Below are 14265 nucleotides of genomic sequence, written 5' to 3'. Positions count from 1 at the left end.
CGAATGGAACTCATCATCTTCACTTCCTGATCTGCTCTTCTTCTATTTTCTATTCCAGTAAATTACACTTCTGTTTTCTCAGTGACTCTGTAATAAAAAGGACTCCTAGTTACTGAGTGGCCAGCCTCCGTAATAGGTCTTTTATATACGTTACATGCATTATCTCATGAAATCCTTACAATAGAATTGCAGCTATTTTCTGAAGGCCATTGGGCCCTTAGCCCCAGATAATCAGCTAGCAAGTCTTCATGCTAGGATTCAAATCCAGTTCTCTTCGGCTTCAAAGCCTTTGCTTTAGTATAGTGATTAACGGCATCATTGACTTCAAATCCTGGCTCTCCTACCAACGATGGGGATTGGATAAGCCTCCTTAACTCTCAGTGCTTTGGTTTTCTCCTCTATAAATTGGAAAAGCCAATAATCCCTGCCTTGTAGGATGGTTTGGAGACTTGAATCAGATAAAACTTGACAAACATTTGAACAATTCCTGGCAGCACCAAGCCATAAATCTGGTGTCACCCTAAACTCCTCCATCCACTCACCGCTTGAGGATTAGCCCCCTTAGGGACCTTGTCACCACTGCTGTCATTGCCTTAGTTTAGACCTGGAGTTGGCAAACCATGGCCGGGAGGCCAAATCCAGCCTCCATCTGTTTTTGTAAATATTTCTTTTTTAAATTGAGGTATGATTGACATTAAAAATAAGGTGTTATTGGAACACAGCCATGCCCATTCATTTACATATTTTTTGTGATTGCTTTCACCTTACCACAGCAGCGTTGAGTAGTGGCAACAGAGACCACTCTGTTTGGCCTGCAAAGCCCAATATATTTACGGTCTGACCCTTTACAGAAAACAGTCTGCCAATTCCTGGTTGCCCGTGGTATTGCAATAGTCTCCTCCTTGGTTTTCCTGGTTATATCTTCTTCCTCCTTGAACTCATCCTCACCACCCCTCCTCCTGTGCCGGGGGAATCTCCCTAAAATGTGCACTTAATCATGCCTATTTGCTCCTTGTGGTGCATTGAAGACTATGAACCTAGTCTTCCACGTACTGGTGAGCCCCATACCAGGCTTGTTCTCTGGCTGTAATGAATGCTTTACGCCCTTTCTAGCCTGGCACACGCTGTTTTTCTGGTCTGAATACCCGCCTCTTGCCCCTTGTCCTTAACAAAAAGTTCAGCGTTTACTTCTCTGAGAAGCGCTTTCTGACTTCCACAGGCTGAACCAACGGCTTCTGCCCCTTTATGTCTTCAGCAATACTTCAACTTCAGCATTTATCCACAATTTCATGATCATGGGTTTAAATGTCTGCCTTGTGACTGCTGTGACTTCCTCTCAAGATTAGGAACATACATTTTTCACTTTTGTATCTGGATGTGGCCCTTAGTAAGCGTCCTTTAAGTTGTTACTGCCTGCTGGCATTTCAGGTGGGGTTTGAAGGCTTACATAAGGAGTTTGAGGAGTATGGGAAAGAGGCAGGTCAGGAGAGAGGTGGCACCTTAGCTAACAGCTGGAGGATAAAACAAGATAATGGGAGGGAGAAGGCAGTAAGAACAATGTTGGTTAAGCTGATGAAACCTGAAAGAGGTGTGTTGGAGAGATGACGAGCAGAGGAAGGGGGCATGTGAGGGGATGCTGGAAGATAGTCTAAGAAGAGAGGCGTCAGGCCCGTACTCTACACAGCCTCCTTTGCTGTGCTGAGGAGTCTGGACAAGGGAAACCATGAAGGGCTGCAGGAAGCAAACACCATACTGTCTGCTCGTGTGTCGGTCTTCTGGAAGTCCTTTGAGGCATTGACTACTTTTTTGTTTTGTCGTCATTCAGTCCTACACACACACAATTTCTGGCATATCATAGGCTCTCAATAAATGTGTCTTTCATCGTTGAAATATAAGAAAAGTCCTCAGTTTTAAGAGTGGGTTAGTCTCTGGTGCTTAGTATTTTCTTAGAGGATGAACATTTGCTCTGTCTGCGACTTTCATAAATTTAAGAACTTCAGTCATATTTCACCTCAGTCCTTGGATTTTCTGCTTGAAAACTTCCCATTAGGAAAAAAGAGTCTATTCTCTGATGGAAGGTTTGAATTTCTTGGATCTTTTTCATTGACTTTTTCTTCTTCAATTCTGTTTTGTCTTTGTTGAGTTAAGGCTTTCAAGAGCACCAGAATTCTTTCCTGCAAAACCAGAGGCAGATCAATTTATTTCTTGTGATTTTGGTATTTTCTCCTAACAAAAATCTTAAATGGAGCTAGGAGAAATAAACTCTGATTTGCAAAGCGTGCCAAAGATGGTGCCTCACAGGTGGAATGCAAAGCCTTCATTAATGATGCCCAGACTAATTCTGTCTTTAGCACAAGGGCTCAGAGAGCCAGCAACTTAGCAGGTTTTTGTTGGGGGTGGGGGGCGCGTGTCAATGAAATAAATTGGGTCATAAAATATGCCTAGACAATTGGATAAAACTGGGACTTAGGGGGACTCCTGCACTCCAGGAAATTCTCCAAGTCTCCACTTATCCTCAAAATGAACAAGAAGCTTCAGTTTCAAATTGAGTGCATTTTCCATCCATGGATTGGCTTGTTTTGTTCAGTTTTACTTTGAGTATTTGAGGTTATCTTTTCGACGTAACAGCTAAACCCACGGCTTCCTTTCTCGTAAAACCAAAACAAAAAGGCTAGAAATTCAGGTGCCTTCTGTGTGTGCACATGTGTAGTACATACCTGGGATCAAAGCCTGCTATATAAAGTCCTTGATTCTGTGTGGGTTCAAACACATTTCAAAGCTTCAGGATCCTGAAAGTTTTCGCTCTGCTTCCTGAAGACCTGAACACCGCTCCCATAAAGCCATGGCTTGCTTTGGCTTCCAGAGTCATGGGGCTCGGCTGGACCTGGCTTCTGGGACCTGGCCCTGTACTGCCCTGTTTTCTCTTCTCTTCATCCCCGTTTTCTCTAAAGGTGAGTGAGGCTATTGGAGCATGGAGGTGGAGGAGGTGTTTCTCCCACCTGGGTTTCATTCCTTTTAGCAGTCAAGGGCAGTGATTTATAGCAAATCCAGAAGCTAAAGGTGAGACTCCAATCTCCTGGCGTGGGCAGCTCTGTATTCCAAGGCAGGCAGGGGACAGCCGACAGCAGCGAATCAGCAGAGACACAGCTCTTAGCAGTTTGCTGGGCATGGAGTGGGAGCTTAATGAATACATGTGAGTTGGTCTGGGAGACATGAGCAATTTCAGACACTTCTATAAGATGAGAAGAAAATACTGCAAAGTTAAGTGATTTAAGAGAGCAAAGATACCCACCATCCTAAATCCATTTGGGCTTGGAATCATGGTTAGCTCAAGATTTCCCTTTTTCTGACTTACTTCACTCTGGATGACAGACTCTAGGTCCATCCACCTCATTACAAATAGCTCAATTTCATTTCTTTTTATGGCTGAGTAATATTCCATTGTATATGTGTGCCACATCTTAAGTCAGAAAGAGAAAGACAAATACCGTATGCTAACACATATATATGGAATTTAAGAAAAAAAATATGTCATGAAGACCCTAGGGGTAAGATGGGAATAAAGACACAGACCTACTAGAGAACGGACTTGAGGATATAGGGAGGGGGAAGGGTAAGCTGGGACAAAATGAGAGAGTGGCATGGACATATATACGCTACCAAACGTAAAATAGATAGCTAGTGGGAAGCAGTCGCATAGCACAGGGAGATCAGCTCGGTGCTTTGTGACCGCCTGGAGGGGTGGGATAGGGAGGGTGGGAGGGAGGGAGACGCAAGAGGGAAGAGATATGGGAACATATGTATATGTATAACTGATTCACTTTGTTATAAAGCAGAAACTAGCACACCATTGTAAAGCAATTATACTCCAATAAAGATGTAAAAAAAAAAAATTTCCCTTTTTGAAGAACACTGATTTAGGCAAATTATGGGAAGTTTCTTTCCTACCCAATTCAAGGTTTTAAGGTCCTCTGATCCACTTTTATAAACGGGTTAGCCTGCTTGTTTAAACTTTCAGCATTCTTTACTCAATGCAGGGTTTTAGGGTCCTCTTAATCAACTCTATAGTTAGCTAATTATTTAAAAAAATGAAAGCAATTTGAAGTAGTAAAACAAACAAACAAAAATAAATGAAAAAAAGAAAGGAAGAAAGAACAAAAGAATGAAAGAAAGAAAGAGCCATAGGTCTGTTTGGGATAAGATACTTAATTGCCTCCTGACTTATCTCTGGACTTTAGGTGCAGATTCCCCAGTTTTCAGATGAAATAAAGCTCTTTAGAGGTTGATACTTGGTCTGTTACAATGGTGTGAAATGGTGACTGTTTTACCAGAAGGTGAATTTCAACCTTCTCTCCCTCTAGAGCTTCTCGGTTGAAAAACCAAGTGGTTTATACAAAGTAGGTGCTCAAAAGATATTTGATTATTAATTTTTACTGTATAAGAAATATTCATACACATTTTCTTATTTTACATGTTTTGAACATGTACAGTTAAATACCAGAGAAATAATCAAATTTACTTTTAAGAAAATTTATCTCAACCTGTAACTGGGATCCTCCCATGGTGGATATTGGAAAATTGTGTAACCAGATTTAGTGGTGATAATTGGGAGCTTGCCTCGGCGGAGGGCAGGAAACTTGGTCTTCTTTAAGCTTAGAGTCAACACAACAAATGGGCAGGATATAATGATTAATGCACAAAAAACCTTTAATACAGGGCTGAATTTGATTAAGTACTGCGGTGGAGTTATAATAGTACAAAGGAGGCTCAGAGGGCATCTCTGATAGACAGAAATGAGGGTTGGGAAAGAAAACTACTGTCTAGCCAACCAAGGCTGCTGGATTAACCATGGCAATGGCTGCTGCCGTGTTATTCTCTCTTCTAAGGGCACAGGTTGCCTACTACAGGTGCCTGGGGGAAAGGACTAATGTTTTCAGAATAAAGTGATTTATGCACAGGAAGAGGTGTCCTGGAAGCTCAGATTGGAGTGGTAAGATAGGATCAGCTTATGGAGACACAGTGAAAGGTATTTGTTTTTGTAATCAGCGGTATATAAGGCATGAAAGGGTTTGAACAGAATGAGTGACATGGTTCAATTCAAGTTTTGAGTGTCACTTGTGTGATTGATTGACTAGAGAGGGGCCCAGTTAGTTACAGGAAAGTAATTTGTCATGAAGCCACTATTTTTTAGACGATGTGAGCCCTTTTGTATGGAGAGCTGGCCTCCCTTCTCCTGTAGAAGCCAGAGGGAAAAGAACAAAGGAACACAAGGTGTTCGAGTGAAGGAGAGAGGGCGGTGGAAGAGGTGATGACAGTGGCAGGGGAAGCCCATAGAAGTGAACAGCAGGGTTGCCTCAGCCTACAGAGGAAATGACCCGGTGCCCTCGGCTCGGTGGCTTCCTTCATCAAGCAGCATCCCTCATTCTCTGGTGATAATGCAGGGAAGGGGGTGGCCGGCACCATGGGCCAAGACTCAGCTCCTCGTGGGCGATTGAGGTCCAGGGCCAGATCAATGTGGGTAGAGGTTATTAAGGTATACTTTGAGGGATAAAGCAAGACTCTATACCTCAGCCTCCAAACTTTCCCCTACTACTCTTATAGGTCCCACAGCTCTATCATAACCTTAGAATACCAGAGTGGGAAGGCACTCTGATGTCATCTGATCTAATCCCCTCTTTTGCATGTGAGGGAAAAATGAAGTCCACGGGGGAGGCATGGCTTTCCCCAAATCACCTATTTCACGGTAGAGCCAGCCCTTCTCTTTGTCACATCAGTGTTCTTCATGCCACAGACAACTGCCGTCAAGGCACTGTTTTCCAATAAGGAAGCACCTTCATGGAGAGTAACCGGAAGACAGTGGCGAGATGGAGGGGGTGCTGGGGTGGGTGGAGAAGGAAAGGGGTAGGGGAGGGTGATGAGTTTGTTGATGGGGGGAGAGAAAGGCTGACAGGTGAAACTGGAGGGGGTCATCAAAGATCAACTTTGCCCGGCCTGAGGCTTTTGCCTGGACCTGGTCATGGGCAAGCATGAGTTCACTGAGTTCCCTTTGGTTTTCCTGCTTTAGGGGTGCACGTGGCCCAGCCCGCAGTGGTGCTGGCCAGCAGTCGGGGTGTTGCCAGCTTCGTCTGTGAATATGGGTCGTCAGGCAAAGCCGCCGAGGTCCGGGTGACGGTGTTGCGGAAGGCAGGCGGCCAGCTGAACGAAGTCTGCGCCGCGACCTACATGGTGGAAGATGAGCTGACCTTCCTGGAGGATTCCACTTGCACTGGCACCTCCAGTGGGAACAAAGTGAACCTCACCATCCAAGGGCTGAGGGCCACGGACTCCGGGCTCTACATCTGCAAGGTGGAGCTCATGTACCCGCCGCCCTACTATGTGGGCATGGGCAATGGAACCCAAATTTACGTCATTGGTGAGCATCATTGACGACGCCTTTTGCATTGCTGTCTCTTCTCTGTGTGCAAACAGTTTTGCTCCTTGATTTCAGGTCGTTCATGTTTAGGATTGTGGGAATTCTCTTTAAGAGTTCTCTGGCATACTGCATGAGTCCTACTCAGTATGGGTGGCGAGGCAAACGGCATTCTGTTTATAAAATAAAAGGAGCTGGAGAAGGTGTGTTTCCTCCCGGCAGGTTGGGGCACTCACACTGGAGTGATACCCAGCATGAAATTTGGTCTTGGCCTTTGATCTGAAACTCTTGGCAAAGTAGCCCCAACAGTCAGACTTACTTGGGGTCCAGCGATTCCAATTAGGGGTGGACATCAAGGTCTGGAAGCTTGAACTTTTTCCTTCTCTCACCAGTTGGGGGAGTACCGCCCTAGAATTTAGAAAGCATCTCAGGGAAATTCTGCTTTCTTCTCTGTTGCAGATCCAGAACCATGCCCGGATTCTGATTTCCTCCTCTGGATCCTGGCAGCAGTTAGTTCAGGGTTGTTTTTCTACAGCTTCCTCATCACAGCTGTTTCTTTGAGCAAAATGGTGAGTGCCGTGCTGCTAACGCGCCATCCTTGGTCAGAATACCTTTAGTGATAACAACTGGCCAAATGATGCTGTTGAGTCGCGTTTTCTTGAGATGAAGCGATAAATGAAGAAGAGGAAGGACAGTGGTGAAGAACACACTAGAACCCTTGGCATTGGCCTTTGAGGTTTCAGGATGACTAATATTTTATATGAGTGTGTTTGACATTGAATGTTTGTGTGATTTTGCATAGGGTTTCATTTTGAGTAGCTGAACAACACGGGACAGCTGTTTTGCTCTTTATCTTCATGACAATTGTACTTAAGTTAATAACCCTGAAACATTAGGTTGGGCAAAATGCTGCTGGAGAAGACCGCAGGGGTGGTTAATGTCCCTCTACTTGAGCCTTCCTTGACCAAGCTGTAGGCATCCACGTAACACATGCCCAGGGCGCCCTGTTACCCATTCTGCTCGACTGGCAAACCTCATGCTCTTCTCCAGCCCAGTAAATGAGAACCCAGTTTTCATTTACTACAGTTGTTGTAGAAGAAGCAGAGGTATGGAATCCGGACTTCTGTCAAGATTTCTGACAGTCGCTTGCAACCTCCTTTGCCTGAGGCTGGCTTTGCCATTCACAAACCTCTCCCTCACCTTCCTCTCTCCCTCCCCTTCTCTTCCACTCCCTCACTCCCTCCCTCTCTCCCTCCCGCGCCCCTACACTGTATTCCAGGATCCTCTACTCGGTCTGTTCTGTCGCTGTAGCTTCTTTCTACCTCATTTGCTACAAAGTGCCACACTAACTAGTAGACTAGACCTCAATTTACTGAGGTGATAAAAACTGGGAACTAATGTGGACCGAGAAAAAAAGTAATAAAGAGTATGTGAGGAGTAGAGATGAGACATACTGCTCCCAAAGAGAATAATTGAAGTTTATTATCTTATCCAGCTCATCCCCTCACAAACAAGACCCAGTCAATTATCATAGGCATTTTGGGTGTTCTTTCTAAAGCTTTCTTGAAGTTTCTTTCTGCTATCTCCCAGTCAGGGAAAATGATTTCTATCTTAAGTCAATAGCACAGAGTTATTTACCCGAAATGAATTTTAATGGCTGAATCAAGAAAATCTCCTGGGGCTTATAATTCTGTATGTTGTGAACATCTATTTTTCAGTGGGGTAGGAACCCAATATTTGTTGAATCCTATTATAGTTAGAAGTGGCTTCTGTATTCCTCGATACTAATTACTGTTTCTTTTAATGTTTGGCAGCTAAAGAAAAGAAGCCCTCTTACTACAGGGGTCTATGTGAAAATGCCCCCAACTGAGCCAGAATGTGAAAAGCAATTTCAGCCTTATTTCATTCCCATCAATTGAGAGACCATTATGAAGAAAAAAGACTATGTTCCAATTTGTAAGAGCTGAGGCAATTCTAACTTTTTGCTATCCAGCTATTTTTGTTTGTTTGTATATTTTGGGGGATTCATCTCTCTTTAATATAAAGCAGGATGCAGAACCCAAATTAAGCGTACTACAATTTAAAACAAAGGAGCAGAAAAACAGAGCCGGGCTGGTTCTGTCACATCTGATCCAATTTTAGTAAAACCCTCACTTGGGAGCAATATTGGGATGCAGCATTACAATGTGGAGTCAAGACATGAGTTAGGGAATGGTACAGTCCCAAGAAAGCAAAGGAAGAATTAAGAGCGAGGATGGTATTGTATACATCTTGTATTTACCTGTGAGAAGTTTATAGCTGAAATGATGTTTTCAAGTAAAATTTTTATGCTGTTGTTATTTTTCTTAACAAATATATAATTACATAAAGACTTAAAAAATACTCACATGGCTATATTTCAGCCAGTGATTCCAAAGGTTGTATTGTACCAATATGTATTTTTTATTTGATAGTATTGTGCATGGGGGCCACATGTGCTTTTGTGTATTTGCTGGTAGTTTGAGTATAAACACTATATGGCAGTGTCTTCCCACCATGGGTTCAGGGGAAGTTTTGTGGAGAGACTCAGGACACTAATACACCAGGTAGAGTACAAGGTCACTTGCCAACTGGCTTGGAAACTGGATAAGGTCATAGCTCATTCTTGCAGACATGCTGGGCTGAGTTGGTGTTGACATGGGCTTTGGGCTTTTATGCCAACTCCTTCCACTGGTTTGCAAGGAAGCTAAAGCTGGTGGTATCTGAGTTAACTTGATAGAGCACCATCATCGTCGAGAAAATGGCTCATTTCAGGAGTCTTGTGGGTATGAACCTCAAGGAAGCTCCAGTTCCATGGGGGCCCCAATTCCTTACACATGGTTAATGCCACAGACAGAAAAAAGCAGCAGATGGCAGAACAGGATGCGAGGGTCTCTGAAAACTAACACTGTTGGTGTTTTTTAACTTGATATTTTCCGTGAAAATGCAACAACATGTATAATATTTTTAATTAAATAAAAATCTGTGGTGGTCGTTTTCCAGAATTGTTTTTGACATTCCTTATATGTGAGTATTGTTTGAGTTTATTTTTGATTGATTCATTTAGCAGTTGGTTGAGTCTCCAATATTAGGAATACTGAGAACAAATCGAAAAAACCCAAAAGTGGGGCTTCCCTGGTGGCGCAGTGGTTGAGAGTCCGCCTGCCGATGCAGAGGACACGGGTTCGTGCCCCGGTCCGGGAGGATCTCACATGTCACGGAGCGGCTGGGCCCGTGAGCCATGGTCACCGAGGCTGCGCGTCCAGAGAAAACCCCAAAGGGCAAATAATGCTTCATGAATCAGCCCTTTACCTGCAAGCCATTCTTGGAAGGAATTCATCCTCTGTCCTTTTGATTGCTTCCCCAATGTTTGGGATATGAAGCGATCTACCACAGCTACAGCAGCCCTTGATAAATCACACAGCCTCCTCTTTAGCACAGGTTCTTTACCCCCTCTTTCTCACCCAGACCTTTCCCAGCTCTACTCGAGCACTGATTACAGTTGCCATGGCAACTCCAGTGTTGTCAACCGTGGTCCTTGCAGCCATTCTGCTCTGCTTCTGTGGTAAACGGAGCTTTCCCTTGCAGCTTCCAGAGGGACTCTTTCACAAATGTGAGGAACACATCCCCTCTGTGATTCTTGGTTAACCAGTATGTAGCCTCAGCCTGCTTGGTTTCCATTTAAGGTTTCTCATTCTTGACCTCCATATCCTGTTGTTGTTCTGTGCAACGATTCTCAGGGTGGCCAGGGATCACCTATAATTGAATCAACTGGGTCACTTCCTAAAAAGGCTGATTCAAGTGCTTAACCTCAGATGCACTGGATCAGAACCTTTGGGCGATGGGGTCAGGAGTTTGCTCTCCCAACAGCCTCCTCAGTTCTTCTTAGACCCCTCAGGTTTTGAGGATCGCTGTTTAGGCAGCTCTCTTTCTTGCTCACTAAAACTCTCTCTTTTTTTGCAAGCAAGTGCTAACAAACAAATGAGAGAGCACATAGTGAGCATTCCAGAAAGATGTGTTAAATAAAAAGGAATAGGTCTTCCAAATATGGTAATGGCACTTACCTAGAATAAATTCCTACTATGCAGAAGACTGTTTCTCTTGATTTCTTGGTCTTTGGTTGGAAGCCATGAAGAAACACACAGTTTATGAGGCCCAACAGATAGTCTGATACCATTTCTGCTCCTCCAAATGTCTTTAGAGAGATCATTCTTCTCCATAGTTGATGGAAGATCTAAATGACAGAGGGCCTTAGGCAAGGGATCTCTCGGGCATCTTTCAGACACCATTAGACAATGGACTACTTTACATAAGCTTAATATCTCCTCTACTATTATCTGAAATTCTACCATTAGCTATTCATTGAGTTAAGCATTGCCTACTTCACTCAGTCTCAATTTTGAAGACATATTAATACAATACTCTTTGGCTCCAAAGAGTTTCTCCTGTGATAGAAGAAATAGGCAAGAAAGACTGTGACCTGAAAGGGTGGAAAGCAAATATGGGGTAGGGGTGTCTGGGGACCAAAGGAAAGCCTTTTCTAATCCCTAACTTGTTTATGAGGGTAGATCCATTATCTGCAATACTCAGAGAGATGCATAGCCCTCAAACCAGGGGACCAATGGCTTTATGGCCTTCCAGCCTTCATCACCATCACCATCTCTGGGATCAAGGTCTTGGGGAAGCCCCAAGACTCCAGTCATCATCAAATGAGGCTTGGTCCACCGTGGCTGAGAGGGGAGGGGTCCACTGTGCCCCTCCTCCCGGAACCACTAGTCTCAGGTAGGAATGTGGAGACAAGAGGAGCAAGAGAGAGCTACCAGGGGTTGCCTGGGTCAACCCCAACTCTTACCAGTTCCCAGCACATACCTCTGCTCATCTCCCTTATTCCAATATGGTACTCTCATTTCTGCCACTTCCTGTTTCCCTATTCATCACCCCCAAATATCTTTATCCCTCATTTTTGCATCCATAAACACTCATTTCAAATTCTGCCTCGTCCATCGGATGTGCTGACACTTCAAGCCTACATGGATTTTTCTCTTCTGTTTTGCAGCTATATTCAGTTTCGTCTAATAATTTCAGATGCCTATGTCTTTTCTCCTTAGCTTGGATGGAAACTTCTCCAAAATAGGCATCACCACAACTTTAGGCACACAATAGATGCTCAAACAAGTGTATTGGAGAGTTGGGGAACTAGGACATCTGGGACAATGAGAGGGACATGTCTTCTATGCAGAACATGGCTGTTTTGAATGGGGAATGACCCCAATTTACAAGGAGCATGCTATGGTTGTATCTTCCCATTGGCTGTATTACTGGTTTCCATTTTCCCCATTTTTGAGTGAGAAGTTCTAATGCTTCAAGCCTAATCTCCTTCCTCTTTGACCAAGAGAATTATGTGTAGGTCAATCTGTTTCTCAGCTTAAACCTTTAAGACTGGAATGTGAGCTCCCTCTGGCTCCCTTGCCCCACGCATTCTACTTTTATCTCAATCTAATCTTCCAATATTTTTGTTGGGGGGAGGGAGATGAATTCTCATTTTTATTCTCTGTATTTTGAACTGTGGGTTGCTGCTAAAACTGACTATATTTTTATACTGAGTCTGTACCTTCTTTTGTCTCCACAGTTGATACACACTTACTTTACTTGGGACCGAAACTTGCAAACTGTTGATGTCACTGTGCTGTTAATTGGAGCAAAGCCAGTTGGGAAGGTTAAGAATTTAGACACTTAAGTTATTGTTTTTGGAGTTCTCAAAGTGAAGGAGAAGCTGGCTTTCTCTGGAAAGCTATTTCTATTGTTTTACTTCTCTTTTGCCCCTGGTTAGAGCGATGATTTAGGCGGCTTAGAGACCTTGTTTTATTTTATAAATTTGTTTTTCTCAGCTCAGGTCAATTTTCTTTGTTCAGACCAGAAACATAACACATCCTATTGGTGGAGACGGAGGAAAGGTTCTTTACTTCCTCTTGTATGTGTCCTTGTCTACAGGCTGGGATAGGAGTTAATAGGTAGGTTTGCCAGATTCAGCCAAAAGAAAAAAAAACAAAAAACCCCAAAACCCAAAAACAGGATGCCCTGTGTTTGATCTGACAACCTTATCAGCAGGAAACTTTGTACCTTAATATGGTGTGAATAAAAAGTGTTCTGGAGACCCCTCCCCAGGAGTTTCTGGGCAGGAACAGCCTGAGACCGGGGCTGCTGCTTCAGTACTAACACAATCTCCTGTTCTCACTCCCGGGCACATGTTGGAAGGATGCTCAGTATCGCCGGGGGCTAATGGGTCCTACAAAGGTGGCAGTTACTTATCTATTACATTTTTTTCTTAGAAGTCAACTCACTTTGTTCTATACGGTGAGGAGTCTGACATTCAGACCCTTCTTGGAAATCTTTGCTTTCCTGGGTGCACTCTATTACAGCTGTTCTTACACTGATTGTGCACAATAATTATCTGGAACATTTGGAAAAAATGTGGATTGAGGTGCCTCAGATCCAGAGCTTCTCGTTTATAAGATCTGAGGCAGGGCCTGAGGGATTTTAATTCTTCAGTGAGTCTCTGAGATCTTACTCTCAGATGCCCTGGTCTAACACAGGATCCTACCATCACAGATGACTAGGACTGGAGAAAGGACCTTGGAAATTGTTTTCACGTTTTAGAAGAAAACGAGCCTCAGAGACATTAGGAAACTTGTCCAAGGTAACAAAGTCTGAGAAGACAGGTCTGTAGATTTTCACATCAGGGCTGTGCTGTGGGTGACACTTTGAGCCTTTCTGCTCAGGGACTGTCCTTTTTAGGCTGCTTCTGGAACATCACTGCCATCACCCCAGGCTACCTCTAGCAAACCTGTTTTTCCTCTCACCTCCACCCCAGCTGCTCTGTTAAGTCTCAGTGTTACCATTACTACTCTTTCCTGCCTGATGTTGGCTCCATCGTTTCTATCTCTGCCTTAACCTTCCGGGGCCCTAGCAAGAGGGTCTCGGGTGATTCTCAGCAGTCCGGCAGAAGGATGCAGCAGAAGAGAAGACGAAACAACTGCTGCCAACCTTCTGTCAGCAAAGCCTACGGTGCCCTGAGAAAGCTTCTCAATTCTGCTGGAAGTCATGGAACAACCCAGTGAAACGATACATGTTCTTTTTTTTATATCACATGCTATCAGGTTACCATAGCAACCAACCTTGCTTTAAAAACATGATATTAGTCACCCAAAGTGATATTATCTATTTGAACAAAAAGAGGAGGCTCTCTCTGGGAGAAACTGTAGGAAATATATATCAGGAGGTGACTTCAAATTTTAGAATGCAATGAAAGTGATGTCTCACGAATTACACTTTTCTGAGGACATTGCCTTTTTCTTCTTGCTTCATCTTGACAACATTTTAGTTTGTTCTGTAGTCCTCACATTGTTATTTTCTTTAATGCATTGAACACGAGCCTTGCTTTCCTTCCTTGCAGTTAACTGCAAGTCAGACATAGTCTTTAGTCTCCCGTGAGCATCTGTTTGCCCCTGGCACATCAAAGTTATCCTTAACCATGACTATAAGGACAGGAAGCTTGGATTTGTGAATGAAGACTAGCATTCTCTAGTGTTGCTTTCCTATTGAGGAAGCCGCCATGCTGGATACAGTTCATGAGCTCCTTATTTGGATTGAAGAGGGAAAGGAAACCAACTCATGAAGGCTTCAACACTGCATGGGTGTAAATTAGCTAAAGTAATCCTCACAAGATCCCTGGAGAAGAGATACTGACAGCACCCGCATTTTACAGTTGAGGAAGCTGAGGTTTTAGGGGGTTTTATTACTTGCCAATCTCACACAGCTAGTAAGTGGCAGAGTCAGGA

At 43.8% G+C, this 14265-nt stretch overlaps 1 protein-coding gene across 1 annotated transcript; it reads left to right on the top strand.

Moving 5' to 3' along the window:
• Nucleotides 1–2765: 2765 nt before the first annotated feature.
• CTLA4 (cytotoxic T-lymphocyte associated protein 4) lies at nucleotides 2766–9424 on the top strand. Its single transcript, XM_019938896.3, has 4 exons — nucleotides 2766–2951; nucleotides 6065–6412; nucleotides 6869–6978; nucleotides 8224–9424. Exons 1-4 carry the CDS (start codon nucleotides 2843–2845, stop codon nucleotides 8326–8328), a joined length of 672 nt encoding a protein of 223 aa, XP_019794455.1. The 5' UTR covers nucleotides 2766–2842; the 3' UTR covers nucleotides 8329–9424.
• The last annotated feature ends 4841 nt before the right edge of the window (nucleotides 9425–14265 follow it).

The sequence above is a fragment of the Tursiops truncatus genome, chromosome 7 (assembly GCF_011762595.2).
Source record: "Tursiops truncatus isolate mTurTru1 chromosome 7, mTurTru1.mat.Y, whole genome shotgun sequence".
Taxonomy (NCBI): domain Eukaryota; kingdom Metazoa; phylum Chordata; class Mammalia; order Artiodactyla; family Delphinidae; genus Tursiops; species Tursiops truncatus.
The sequence above is the reverse complement of the archived record's forward strand: the minus strand, read 5'-3'. Positions and strand labels throughout refer to the sequence as shown.